The sequence below is a fragment of the Gavia stellata genome, chromosome 9 (assembly GCF_030936135.1).
Source record: "Gavia stellata isolate bGavSte3 chromosome 9, bGavSte3.hap2, whole genome shotgun sequence".
NCBI classification, from domain to species: Eukaryota; Metazoa; Chordata; class Aves; order Gaviiformes; family Gaviidae; genus Gavia; species Gavia stellata.
The window spans coordinates 24,728,260-24,743,538 of NC_082602.1; the positions used below are offsets into that span (position 1 = coordinate 24,728,260).

Here is a 15,279-nt window from a genome sequence, read left to right on the forward strand (position 1 = left end):
AGTGTTTGTGTGCAGATATATGTATCCATTTATCTCACCTGTAAAAAACAAAAATTACCCAAAAAAGAACTTCCCGGAAGTAACAAAACACCTCACCTTAATATCATTGATAATCATTCCATTCATTGCATTTCCATATGTTTTCATGCTACTGTAACTTTTTCAGTGCATTTTCCAAAACTGTTTTCTTTCTAAACTGTTCTACATTGGAGAAATATCACAAAAAACACTCATGATGGAAAACTTTTCAACATCAACTCAAGTGGAAAACCTCGCTTATAAAGAGTGATATATGAGCTCAGATAGGTAAGTTGAACATAACATGGTAACAGATATATATGCATATGTAACTGCTTGAATCTTAAGTGAGGCTGACCAAAGGCTCACCAGATAAGATTATACTGAATACAGTTCTGAGATTGTTTGTCAACCCTGTATGGCAAAGATGATGTTCTCAGAAATAATAATTGAAGAGCAATTACAGATTATAAAAGAACTGACAAAGGGAATGGGAGAAGTTACTCAATGTACCATACCTCAAAAAAGAAGAATTTAAAATTCTAGAAAAGTTTGATTGTTAACTAAGAAATCTCCCGAGCCTTGGGAAACTGCAGATGGGCTTGTAGGACAAAGCAAGGTAATGCCTCTATTTAGAGAGAAAGAGTGACTGATGAACATAGAGTCTGAGTAGGAGCCCGTTATATTTATACACTCTTATACACCCTTTAGTTTATATACTTTTGATTTTCAGATCACTAATTATAAATGAGAGCAACTCATTACTGGCCTAGTCATGACCTCCCACCTGAGAAGCCAATGCCATGGAGTGGCCAGGGGTCAGCAGAGTTTCAGCGCTGCATAGCCAAAGGAGGTCTGAGGAAGCCTCTAGCCCAAGGAAGCTAAAGCAGGATTTGTGATAGACATCAACATCCTGGCAGTGACTGCAGCCAGGGAACAGCAGCCAGCTCCCTTTGCAGTCTTTTTCAAGAGGGCAAATGTCTTGTCTTTGTGCATAAAGGAGAGGAGACTGACTTTATGCTTCTGTCTCTTCCTCCCCTCTGTTTTGCCAAAATAATACCATTTGAATATGCCACTTTGCTGACTTTATGGTTTTCTAAGCAGGGAAGTGCACTGAGAGCCCTGCCTTCTGGGCTCAGGCTGAAGACTCAGTGTTAGACTAGACCTGAGCACGCTGAGCCTCTTCATTCCTGCTGCTGCTGAAGGCTTGGCAGGAGGGATGCAGTAGTGAGAGCAAGACTAAGGAAAGCTGCTGGCCAGAAGAAAAGCTATCAACAGCCAATTAGCCTCAAACCTCAACAAATGATGGGTTTGCTTCTTTTGCCAATTAAAAATGTTAATTGAAATTAATTAGCTAACCCTTGCTGTGCAAATAGAAGCATTTATCAAGTGGGAACATATGGGGTCTGTCCTGTGCCCAGTACTGCTCACTAACAAACACGATGACGTACCAAGCGTCTTTTAAAAGAGGAGCATTAGCACAGTGGACAGGATTAGAGTTCAAAATTACCTGAACAACTATCAAAAACAGCCTGAATAAAACAAGATACTATTCAACAAAAGCAAGTACAAAGTCCTACACTCAGATGGGAATTACTAGCTTCCTAAACAAAGCATAGGGAATAAGTGGCTACAGGGCAATAAAGGAGGTAGTGTACTAGAAGCAATCACAAGCTGAACGAGGTCAAAAATGCACAACAACTTTCTGCAAGAGAAGCAAATATCAACCCAGAATGGATAAAGAGTAACAGAGTTCATGAAATGCATTAACTAAACCCTTCCCTCTATGGAGGATATCTGATGGGAACAGGGTATCCAGTTTTGGGTGCTGTACACCAGCAAAGATATGAGCAATTCGATGGGAGAACAATAGCAAAGACAGGAGATCTAGGAAACTGTTTATATGAATTTAAAAGGGGGAAAGTGTTGGTTTGAGAAAAGATATATCTGTCCTGAAATGGTGAAAGGGCTGCTGAAAACTAGCAGGAAATTTGTCTACCGTATCTACATAATGGGTTTGAAATGTAGCAAGGGAGACAAAGATTAGATGTGAGGAAAATACGCTTGTAATAATCACCAGGAAAAAAAAAAAAAATCATCTAGGGAGGTTGTGAAGCAGACACTTTGGAGGTTTGTCTAACTTACTCCTAAAACATCTGTCAGGAAGTAGACTGTAGATACAAATGACCTTGCCTTGCGCCATAAGAATAGATTAAATGAACTCTTAAAGTGTATTTCAGCCTTATTTCTATGATTATTTACACAAAAAGCTAAACTGTAACAGTCCTTCATTGCTTTTATGTTTTTCCAATAAGAAAGGCAGCTTTTTATATCCCTATCCATTACTCTGAGAACGCAGGTGGTGGTGGTGGCTAGACAGCTAAAATAAAAACCAAGCAGCCACTGATGCAGATGCACGGTTTTGGGGTCCAAGAGTGTATCAGTGTATGCAGAATAAGGACTATAGTTAAAAGACATGTTTAGGAAGTGGTTCTAGCAATCAATTTACCCATGTCCAAAATGAAATTGGTCTGGACCAAAACAAAATCAACACCAAACCCTAGCCAGCAATCTCGCTAACATTATTCAAAGTGACTTACTATTATGTGATTACAATAATGTGGTTACTATTATGTGATACATGCTGTTCTACAAACAAGATTAATCCACATTGTCCTTTTCTTAAATTTACTGAAGTTACTTATGCAGGAATTTTGCTGACTACATTTTAAATTTGGCTCTGGCTGTACATGAACCTGGGCTTTGCATTGTTGTACAATATTTCACTTGCACAGCAGCTGTACTGTCTGTTCAAGTTCACAGACTATCAAATCCTGATTGCTTTTTTTGCTGTGTTAGAAACTACTACACACGGCTCTTTTCTCATATCTTTAGCATTTTGAATCATAACTGTTATAAATAACTGTTATTTATAATGTAACTTTTATTTATAAAATACTCTCAGATATCTATTAATGGTGTTAAGGAAATGCAAAGCATCATTTTTCATTCTGAAATTGATTACATAGTTCCATAACCTGTTTTTTTTCTTTTAATATGGGCTGCAGTAGGCACTGCTTTCCTAAAAAAAAAAAATCTGTAGAAAATAGCACCTATTCATAACAACTCAATAGAAAATTAAGAGGATTATGAGACTTCATTTTAAAAGTACTGCATTACACTTGATAACATGGCTTTCTTGAACAGGAGAATTGAAACAAACAGGTGTGGGAAATTTTAATCAAATTAAGATGTATGTGTTAAAATGTATAATTAAAAGAAAAAGTGGCTTTTGACTTTATACATATGATTCCTGCCAATATAAAGGGAGGAAGACAGCATCATTTACTGAAAAGAAGAGCACAGTTCATCTCATCATGCCTCAAGTTATAACTGGAAATTTTTTTATTCTATTTGGTAAAAAATAATAGAATTTTTTTTGGCTTTAGAGTCTGGACTTTATGATAGAAGGTGGTAAGAATTAAGCAGGTTTCCTCTTCCTCTTTCCTGTATGGTGAATAGGCCCTATAACCTTCTGGGCAGAACAGCAGTAAAGGATTATTCTCCTTTGATTGAACCTGATGTTGCTTACCCAGAAGCTGTAAAGAGGAGGAAGGCAAGCAGATGTCAGTTATGTAAGTAGCAAGATACTTCGTGATCCTGGAGCCTGCTAGTTTGTATTTCATTTCCACTTTTATACCCATGTAGAGAACTTTTGACTTTTAGCCTGAATTAATACCTGAAATTAGATCATAAAGTTTCTCTGTGTTGAATTATTAAAGCAGAAATACCCAACAATGGAATAGAGAAACATATTCTCTGGTGAAACTACAGCTTTGAAGGATGTGTGTGTCTTCATTTAAAGATCACCCTTTTGTTTGGCGTGTCAACGTCGGTTGGCAGAAGAGAAACTGAGTATGCAGTGAAGAACAGCAATGAAGGACCTAAGGGTAACTCAAAGAGCATAAAGCAGGTTTAGCAGGTCTTGAACTCTCTGAAAGCCCTTTTGAACTCTCTGGAAAATAAACAGGAGCAGAGTCTTTCATGAGGTTAAGTCCTGCAGTTAAAGGAAACTTTCTACAGCAGTTTCCTAATATCAGCAGAAGAGCAGGTCTGTGGAAATGCTTCTGACCCTTCCCCAGCAGAGGAACCTCAGGCCGGGGCAACCCATGCTCTGCTGCCCACCAGGCTGGACAGAGGTTGCCGCAGATAAAGAGCAACTCTGACAAGCACTAACCATGAAACCCAACTTCTTGCAGTTGTAAAAGCACCCAGCAACCCCTACAACTGCAACCCTTATCCAATTCACAGAAATTTGCATGGCTGAATAGAGGCTTTTGACTTGCCTAATAAAGCCAGAGTGGCTATTTCTAAGAAGGCTGGGAACTGTTCTGGTCTGGGTACCCAGGGTCCCTGGGCTCACTCCAATATAAATGCTCAATTTACAGCTTTTCTTCCTTCACAAGAGCTCTCCCTGACATTACGTGGAAGTAGTAGTACATCTCTTGTTTATCATTCTTTAGACAATACGTAGCCTCCAAGAAAATGCTCAAAAACTCTCAACCAACTTATTAGCTGGGTCTCTGCTGGTAACATCTGGAAAAGTATGTATGGTTTCAAGAATGTAATCTAGCAGAAAATTAAAACTGTCCTCCTAAGAGAAAGCAATGTGCTTGCTTCCTTAATGCTGCTCTGTTTCCAGAGCCATATTCCGAACTGCACCTAGGAAGTGTTCAAAGGGTGTTTTTACCTGTCTCATATACCGCTTCGGACACTGAGGTAAAGTGGTCTTCTACTGTGTATTGTGCCAGTCGGAGTGTGTCCAAACCTCGAACTGAATCATTTCCTCTAGTCCAGTAAAACATGACATCATTGATGTTATAACCCCCTGTAGTGATACACAAGCCAACGAAAGCGTTTATTTTACACAATAATTAATGTGTGTGGAGCACACTTATGGTTCAGCTGTTTCTTATTTGTCTGTCTGAAAGTACAATTAGACATAAACAATGACGGGTTTTGGCAGAACATAATGCCTGTTTGCAACAAAACTCCCAATAACATGCAAAGCCTTATCATTTAAAAGCTGACTTTTTTGGAGGTGGTCTTTATATCTTTTATTCTAGTATAGAATTCAAACTAATAAAAGAGATTAGTACCACATGGTATTCTCAAGGCAAAAGCTATTAAGCTTTGAAGAAATACAGTTTTTATGAATTACAGCACTGCCAGCACTTGGACTAAACATTAAGTGTGCCCTTTGTTGCATCCCAGGCTGCTGTTCCTTGATGCAGTGCATTTGGTCCTCATTCCCATAGAAACAAAGGGGTGAGGAGAGCAGCAGGGCTGCTACATGCTGGCTCTGTGCTCTGAGCTGGGCTTGGGTCGTCACTTGGAATGACATTTTGGCTTAGGAGCTTGGATGCTTCCCAAGGACACCAGCTTAGATGGTCGTGTTTCCCTAGGCCCAACGGCATGGCACGCGTCAGGGGCCCTGAGATATTTCCTCTTAACCTTCAAGTAGTAATTAGGAGCTGAGATGGAACACGAATCATCTATCAGAAGGCAACCGTGTTTTGCACACACTTGTCAATATGCGGCACAATCATAGCTAAAATACCTCTGTAGTTTTTTCCCATTATATTAAAAGGCAGGCAATTTTCAGGCTACTGTATATGATTAATTCAAGATTATGTTAATGTAATTTACATGTTAACAGGGAGCATTTGAAGATCTTTTCCTTTAGCTTGCTTAGATCAATCATTCTTGTATTTGACAGACTTATATTATGCAAGTTAATGGCTTAAGCTTAGGGGACAGAAACAGGAGCAGATGATTATTTTTAGACTCCAGTCAATTGTAAGTAAATTACAGCGTGAGACAATAATGCAATACATTGCACAAGGGTATATGCTGCAAAAAGAACAAAGTTCTAGAATCAAAGATGACAACATGCACTAAAATAAAAAAGAGCATTTTAATATTTTTAAGTTAATGGCTTTGGTTCTTGCAATAACAAAAAAGAACTGATTTCCTAAAGCCATTTAATGTAGGAAAAACAAGAGTTCAGAAATTTCATTTCAAGGAAACTCTGTGCTGGTTACCAATTAAAATGACAATTTCACCCGGAAATTCTTTCCCTGACCATTCTTTAAATGTAAATCTTGTTTTCACTATCACTGGCGGTTTTCTGAAAACGTATCATGACCAGGAATCTCTCCTCACATTATCACATTTATAGCAATTAAAGCCAAAACACCGCTGTGTCAAAAGACTAAGCCAAAAGCATGCGTGTCCAAGCTGAGTTCTCGATTCCCTAAAACCACATGCTGGGAAATTTCCCAGATATGGGAGATGAAAAATAAAAGTAACATTTCTTATAAACAAATGATTGCATTGTCCTCAGCCAAAACAAAGAGGTTCGTAGAAGAAGTTTTTATGCATGACTCCAGGCAGGGATTCATTTTACTTTCCTTCAGTGTAAGTGAACTGCAGATATTTAAACAAAGTCCAAAGAACTAGAGAGTACCACAGTAAATTCTTATTTATTTTTTACAAGATACTGAGTCTTCCAAGCTGTGTGAGATAGGAGAAATTCTCCATGCCCAGATGGGTGATAACAAGCATACCACCAAATGGAGGTTGTTTTTCTTTAATAGAACCTTTTTTGGTCCAAAGTATTTTCATCAGCTGAACAATTAGTAGGTTTTAGTGACCCTTCCTATGAAAATTATTTGAAAATACTAATTCCAAAACTCTATTTGTGAAAACTTTTCATGGGGAGAGTCTTCCCAATAGTCAGTAAAGTTAAATAGCACAGTGCTCCATCTGTGCAAAGTTATTCTTTATTCAGGGGGATTAATATTCTACTAATTGTAAAATGTTTAAAAAGTTTATAGAGACAAAATCCTTAAACCATGTTACTTGGCTTTTACAAGTAATCTCTATTCTCTTTATGTGACACTGAGTTTTCATTCTAACTAATACCTCAAGCCCAAAATGTCTCATTCCTGTACTTCGTTGATACAGTATGAGCAGCTAATGTCAAACAGGGTTAACTACAGGAATAGTAAACTTGGAATTAAACATTCATCATGCCTAATACAAATGAGTTTCTTTACCTTTCTGTTGCTAATTTTAATCTCCCCTGATTGTCAAGCACAAGTTAAGTGCCTTCACATGGCTCTTCACTGAATAAATGCTAAAGGACAAGTTCAAAAAGGAAATAAAATTTCAGAGATGGGCCCAAAACATGAATATGTATTTGGAGTAGTGGCGGGCGAGGCGGGGGGAGGCCTCAGTGTGAATGAATGGCGGCGTTCCCTACCGCATGGCAGAAAGCATGAACCCCACGGCAGCGCCAGCCAAGACAGGAGCCCTCCACATCCCCAAATGTCACAGCTGCCATATCAGCAGAGACTCAGAGTGGCAACTTTCTGTCTCCTAATATATGCCTGTACTACTTTCTAAAGTGTTGCAATAATGGGGGGGGGACACAATAGACATTTTGGCTGAAATGTCTTGCTGTGTAGAAAGTATAAGTCAATTAATGTTGTTAACTAATAATAGCAGAACAGCATGTTGTAAAGGGCACTAGGTACACTTTACTGTGTAAAGCCATTACTTGATAATATTGTGTCATGTTTGTCTTTACATTAGTAACCACTTAATAAAAGGCCTAACACTTTGTTTCAGCTCAAATATTTGCTATGTATTTTACACTTTATTTATAAACATCAGTATTTGTGTGGATGTATATTCATGCTTGCATTCACAATTCTTAACTCCAGGTAAAGGTATTTGCAAGCAGTATTCTAGGATGATGTCATTATTCATCTATAAATTGACATAGCTTATCTTCTGAGGGAAAAAACACCATTTCCAGCATACCCAAAAGAAAGTATTACAGTGCACTAAAGAAAAAGGGCCGCAGCTAAAGGCACACTCTTTCCTTTTGCATGTATTGTTTCTAGCTGTTTTCCTTAAAACTAAACACCAATGTCATGGGAGCATTTGTGAGGACATTACTGTGTTTTCCCCTTGGACAGGAGACACTTGTGTGTTGTTGAAAAAGCAGATGGAATCATTCTGAAAAATGCTTATTTTTAATTATATAGGGAATTCTCATTTTTTTAATCCTGTCAAATAGATTTAAGTTCCTGTGGGACATATATTTCATTCTGGAACTAGAGAAACTATTAAGTGACTCATTAAGCAATGCTGTTGACGTAAAACCATATGTGTTGACTTACCAATATGCTCTTCCAAAGGAAAATAAATCAGAGCTAAATCCAAATTCTAATTCAAATCACTATTTGTTAAACAGATCTTATAAAAATTCTGATTCTAGAGGGACTCCCGTTTGAGGAAGGTTTTAGGGTTGATTCCCTTTGTGGTTCTGTCTAAAATGGAACTTTGCAGCAATCTTCTAATTGACCGTTACCAACAGGAGATAAAGAACATACACACACACCCCTGAATGGTACTTGACAAGTATTGAAAAACCTTCCAAAAGATTTTGAATATATATTGGCATATATTTGAAGATATATTTTCATCTTACAGGATTGGGCATCCTTTTACATTATCCCATGCAAAAATATTTTCATAGAGTCTTATCATATGAATAATAGCAAAAAGTTAACTATAAACATGCACATTTGGGTATTTGCAAAGCAACCATGTCTACAAAGTAGGAGAGAGCAAATTTTAATGAAAATTTTGAGGACATTGATTGATAAAATGAGAACCTATAAAGGTTTATTTAGTCTTGGTCCATCAGTTGATGACATTCTTTCCCAGGGCACTGGCATAGAGACAATTAGTCATAGAAGGATCTGTATATATCCATCTCAGAACAGAACTGTCTAAGCAATTACCTTTTTCTCCAGTATGAAGACAGTAAATTAATTAAATATGAACTCTATGCTTACAAATAAGCCTTACTCTGATTTCTGTCTTTCCTAAAGGAATTATGCCTCAGGGGGGAAAAAAACCCACATACTATCTGAAAGCAAAAAAAAAAAGTATTTCCCTGTCTGTGCTGGAAAATGTCTGCTCACAGAACTCCCCCTGAAGACCAACAGAATAATTGCAGGATGTGCTGCAAAACCAGGCCTACGATAATCTCCTGAGATTTTGTTTAATCCTTAAAGCATGGCAGCATTTCAGTACTGCCATGCTATTTTCAGTGATGTCTCATGCATTTATCTTTGTATACAGATACTATTGTAATTCAACAAGGACTGGTCACATATTGTCCCTTGGCTTCTTTGAAAATTCCAGCCTCTATGATAATAATACCTAGCAGCCCTTGAAAAAGATCAGAGATATTTTTCTAACTGTATAAAAATAATAAGGATTAAGTGTCTTACAGCTTTCTAGTTGCAAAGTACACGTCTGCTTATCCATCGGGTATTTGGTCAGATCCATGCTGCATGCAACAGTTGTGGTGATCCTTGGAAAACAAAAAAGTATTGCTGATTATTAATGGGATAAAATTGTTCATCAGTAAAAATAAAAGCAAACCATGTATACTTCTTGAACTAATATTTGCAGGGAAATATCTATTGTGGGGAAAAAAAATCTAGCATTTGCCATTATTTAATGTGGAAAAGTAATAGCATCCCAAACAGGAAACCACTCCAGAATAGCTGAGTTTAGCAGCAGTCTAAAAGGGCCACCCCTTGCTCCCTTCTCACTTACAGAGTGCATTTTTCCTTTGTTGATATTTTGCAATACATTTTACAATTTTGTTATATTTCTCAAAATGTATTATAAAGGATAATCTTCAATAAATAATGCAAATCAGTCATCACAGCTTGCTTTCCTCTGTGATGACTTTGTTGCAAAACAACTGGAATGGCAAAACACAATTCCTGTATTTGGCCTAAATGAAAGCAAACGGGTCTATTTAGGGAAGAAAATGAGACCTATTATTAAATTTAAGCATTTAATCATATTGGTCAGTCATATTACATACTCGTAAAACTACAAGACCATGCGTATTCTACTTTTACAAATAGACCAGTTTCTTAAGCACAGAATCATGCTAACGTGGAAAGTTTAAAATGTAAGTAGAAGCCAAATATAAAGGCTGGTATGTGGCATATACATACCGTAGAGCATACAATACTGTTCCATTAGGGTATATTCTTATAAGACGATTCTCAACAGTGATATCATGAAGAAAAGACTTTTTTGAATCAACTATGAAGGTATCTGGTACCCAAAGCATTTCCACAAGCCGACCATCTAAGCTTAAACTCTTATTACCATCAAAACAAAGTCTCTCATCAGTCCATCGCTGCCTTAGAAATATGGTAGCCGTGTAGTCCTGAAAGAGGAAAAAAAAGAAATTATCATACAGAATGAGCCACCATTATTCTGTTTTACAAAAATATATGGAAACAGCTGTTGGGCACAAATAGCCTGTGACTCTCCATGTCCCATTCTTAAACTCTGGCACTCTGATAGCAGTTGTACTGGCAAATCTTCCAGCACTTGATGTGAGGTTGACATCATTAAGAAATATTATCTTGAGTAGATTTTGTTCTTATGCTCACTGGAATTTTACAGTAAAAGCTGATGGCCTAAGTCTGGGGCTATAAATCAGCTGAAGTCATCAGAGTTTTGTAAGCAGATACTCTGGCTCCATAAATCTTTACATTTTAGAATGATTTATATAAGTGGCTGCAAAAAACATTTTGTTCACATAAACTACTAAATAATGCATTTTTTAAGAAAACTTTGTAAAAAGTTGTATAAATTCAGACAGACAAAAGGACAAAAGAAGTTAGTGAAATAGGAAGGGAATCATCATCTTTTAGCACAATCTATCCTTTCTGCATCACAAGGGAAACAGTGGTTTCAAATTTATCAAGACCTTGAATATAGCTCTCAGCCCAGTTCACCTTCAAATCAAATATGCCTTGTAATCTTACATTAAAGTCACACTATTTCTTAGCACCTTTTTAATCAACTTTTGATTTTGTGGTGCGTTTTTATCGGTGTAAGTTCATCTTAAGTTCTGACCTTACTTCCCCCTTTCTAAATACTAACTAATACCTACTAAGTACAGAGAGATTCTAACATTCAACTTCTGTGGAAGCCTGAGTAATGAAATGGTGAGGTACTTAAATATATACACACTTTTATTTTGTATATATATTTATTTATGTATACACAATTTTATATATTTACACACACACAAGTATTTTCTAATATTGAATATCTGATTAATGAACTTTGCCTTTTATTTCTATATACTAACATCGGATCTTCAATTAGAAAAGCATACTCGATCTCATAGTTTGTTCAAAAATAAATGATGAAAATGTAATGAAACACAGCTAGAATAAATTAATGTGTGACAGTAACACTAAAAGAGAACAACAATGAGTTCAGCTGTGTCTAATCATAAGGAAAGGGAGTGATTTCAAAGTCACATGAATATATCTTTAATTTCCTGAAATGCATAAAGATTTAGACATTTCATCTGGAAAATAAATACTGCTCTACATGCCTTTCATTAACATTAATACTCAGTAGCAAATTTCTGTTTGTATCTGTAAGAGGTGTGATTTGCACCTGCATTTCTATACTTATTATAGACCTATAACTGGCATCTGTAGTGAAAAATAAAATTCCGTCTCCTAACACACATTGACTGCACAAGGAGAAAAGCCTCAAAGTCACATTGCCAGCAGCTGTAAACACAAGACATCAGCTTATTGACAAGCAAAACAAAAAAGATTGCAAAAGCTACAATACCATATTTATTTCTGATATTGTATCAATGCTTGCAATATCCAGACTCATTCCAACTGACACAGGACCATCTGCAAAAAAGAGAAAGTCAGAATCGGGCACATAGTTCTTTAATACTCAGCTTTCAGGAGAACTGGCTACAAAATCTTCCACAATATGATCCATTTTTTTCTAAATGATTAGTAGCTTTTTTAAAAGGAAGTATTCCTCAAACTTAGATTATGAAAGAATTTTAACAATTTCATAACCAAAATCTAATACTTCTAGACTAACAGTATCTTGGGTTTAACAAACATGTTTTATTTGCTATATATTTCCTGGTTTATAAAGATTTTTTTTTTTCCCAGAAAAAAAATGCTGGGGAAAATGTTGCACAACAAGGTGCAGAAGGTACAACCCCCCTTCTGCTCCGAGGTGCAGAGCAGTGGAAGGAATTCTTCCAGTTGCAACATCTGGTCCATCAGATGTTAGTGAACTAAGGAGTTGCACCTGGCAACATCACATGGTTAATATCTAGACAGGATAGCTGACTACTTTATTTACTGCCTATTTAAGAATACGTTGTCTATACTATGTCACTACATTTTAATGTCTTGCTTTTGACCATTAGCAGTTAACTTGTGATTTAAATACTTATATTTATAAAGGAAAACTAGTCATTTTATTCTCCTTTTCAAATTAATATCAGCTCAAGTTTTATTCAGTGTGATTAAATACCTTACCTAACTAGTTGTCAATGTAATGTTAGTATGCTCAGACTCAGGTTCCTTGTGAATGTGCATTTTACAGTGTCAGAAGGAAGATCACCAGCTGTGTGTTTTAAAATGCAGAACTTGCACAGGGCTTTCATGAAAAAATGGCATTATTCCTGGTTGAGTATGTGCAGAATAATAACAGAGTACATGTACAAGGAAATTCATATTAAATAAGTGCATCTTTCCAAGTAATTGAGAAGCAATGCAGCAAGAAATGCAGAAATACTTTAGATGAGATCTACGTAGCTGATAGTGCCAGTATATCGCAGGCACATTGCTGAAACCCCATCTTAGCTCCTTGCAATGCATTATGTACGTAGCTCTTATATGCCCCCAAACGGCATCTAGAGGAAGACTGGGTCCAACTCTACCCCACTGAGTAACACTGAAGAAAAAATATGTCATCCTAAGTGGTATAAGTGTATTAGGATTTTTATTTTTTTCCAAAATAATTTCCATTTGTAATACATGTGTTAAAGTTGTTAAACATGTGACACTCCTGAAAGCATCTGTAAATGCTTCATTCTGGACTCAATTGAAAGTTCAAATATAAAGCTCCAGCTTAAAGAAGAACTGTAGGCTTGCAACATCCCCTGATGGTAAAGAAGGACTGTAGGCTTGCAGCATCCCCTGATGGTAATCTATGTGTTTATTATATACTATAAATAGTACATAGGGATTAGAAGAAACTGTTCATCTATTGGAAGAAGACTTTGGAGGTTAACTTTGGAACAACACTATTTGACTGAAAAGTTCTCAGACCATTGACAGCTTGTTCTTCTGTTTCTTTCCATTCTTCTCAGGTTTTGATACTCCAAGAATATATTTATGTTTTGTCCCTCCAGGGTTAAAAACTTGACCCTCTAGGAAACTCAGCCCAACTTTCTAGGGTGCAACAGCAACAAAATCAATTGATACTTATGCTTACCGTTGTACTATATCATTCTTACAGCTACCATACTGCCAGCCTCAAAAGATGTGTCAGACCCTCAAAAAAAAATTAAATTTAAAAATAAGTGTGATTTATAAACCATTTGTGATTTTTTTAAAGCCTTCCTCCAGATTCTCATGTATGACTGTAACAGAGCATATTATTGCCAACTGTCACACAAGAATTTGGGGGAACCTCATCATGCAAGGCACATGCTTAACGATGGACCATCCTAGGGAGATGACAATGCAATGTTCAGCTGGCTATGTGAGAATTGTGGCTGGGAATAATCAGACTCTTTCCTAGAATATCATCTTTTATTGGTAGGAACAACACTTGATCCTTGCCTAGTTAAAGTGATACAGATTAGGGGAAATGTTCATTAGCAGCATTTCAGTATCATCAGTGCTATGATTACACATCTGAGAGGAAAAGCTGATTTTCTAGAAAGGTTACCGAAATTAAATTAGGTCTGATTTTTCTGGAATCACAGAAACAGGGCTTTGTACATCTCTTCCTTTCTTTCCTGTTGTGGTATTTTTCAAAATATTATTAACACAACAGAATTGTAGCATTGGCTGACTCCCAACCACCAAAAGACATCTAGCTCAGGTTAAGAGATATTTCAAGCCCAAACTGATTGTCCTAGCACAGGCCTGCCTTGCGGTTCAAGTGCTAAGGAGTGGTAGCGTAGGCAGGACAAAACCATCCTGCTCTGCTAGCCCTGACACTCTTCACAACCCAAGTGCTTGTGCCGTGCATCCAGCCCATCGAGCCAAGCACTCGTGAAAACTCAGCAGAAAATTATACGCCCTCAGATACAGCAACATGCTGGGGAGGAGTTATGCAGGAAGAAAAACCCCAATTATGGAAGGGGTCTTTATTAACACAATACCAGCTGCTGAGAATAGCTTTGCTTTAACAGTTAATTAAATCAGAACAGTATTAATAGTTAAATGCTAATTTCTTTTTTGTGTGTGAGGCTAAATACAATTTATGGTGCCTTACTAAATAGGCAAAGTATTAATAACAGAACGAGTCTTCCCATAATTATCCACCAGGGTTTCCCCTGAACTTCCTCTGAAAGGTCCCTTGCTGACAGTGTCAAGAACAGGGCAGTAGACCAGATGAGGCAGTCAGTTCCTACATTTCCATATGTTTGGCAGGATTTGTATGTATAATGACAACTTCAGAAGAAATCTATCGATCTTCAGAAGAAAACTAAAGTCAGTCTGTCCTGCATTAGTGAAAGGAATCTTCAAAACATGGCAAAGAAACGCCAAAGGGTGTGCCTTGTTACAGCAATGCATATACAATCTAATTAACCTACATTTTAACTTTTACTGAAATTTATGTACAAAGACTGTTACTTCATGCACTTTACAGATATTCACAGTAATCCCATATAGGAAAGCACCCAGAAGCCTGGCAGATAGGATACCTAAAAGTTAAGTTTGGATCACTGCAATGACAACAGTCTGTTAAACTTTGTACCAACAAAGTAAACCACCACTGTGTCACATATGTATTTGTAGCTCTGAAAACCTACTACTTAAATCAATCTGCACTATCAGGAACTGCCAGCGCTGAGCTGTTAGTACTAGGTCTTTTTCATTTAGTTTAAGAAAACTTAGAACAATACTGACATTCAGAAATATCTCAAGAAGGGACGGCTTTTTGAAAGAACACCTCACCCTTGCAGCAATACTGGATAAAATACTATGCAACTCTGACCAAGAATTAGAAGGAAAAATATGACTAGAGTAATTTATTAGTTTCATGAAAAACTGGTTTTGTCTGCCTGAT

General features: G+C 36.9%; 1 protein-coding gene across 1 annotated transcript in view; it reads right to left on the reverse strand.

Moving 5' to 3' along the window:
• The window catches only part of LOC104258512 (gamma-aminobutyric acid receptor subunit pi-like), a 39,731-nt gene that overhangs the window by 12,278 nt on the left and 12,174 nt on the right, over positions 1–15,279 (reverse strand). The window contains exons 3-6 of the mRNA XM_059821123.1: positions 11,791–11,858; positions 10,137–10,354; positions 9,393–9,475; positions 4,769–4,906 (exon numbers count right to left, since the gene is read on the reverse strand). Of these exons, the coding sequence (XP_059677106.1) occupies positions 4,769–4,906; positions 9,393–9,475; positions 10,137–10,354; positions 11,791–11,858 (507 nt within the window). The remainder of the gene's footprint in view (positions 1–4,768; positions 4,907–9,392; positions 9,476–10,136; positions 10,355–11,790; positions 11,859–15,279) is intronic.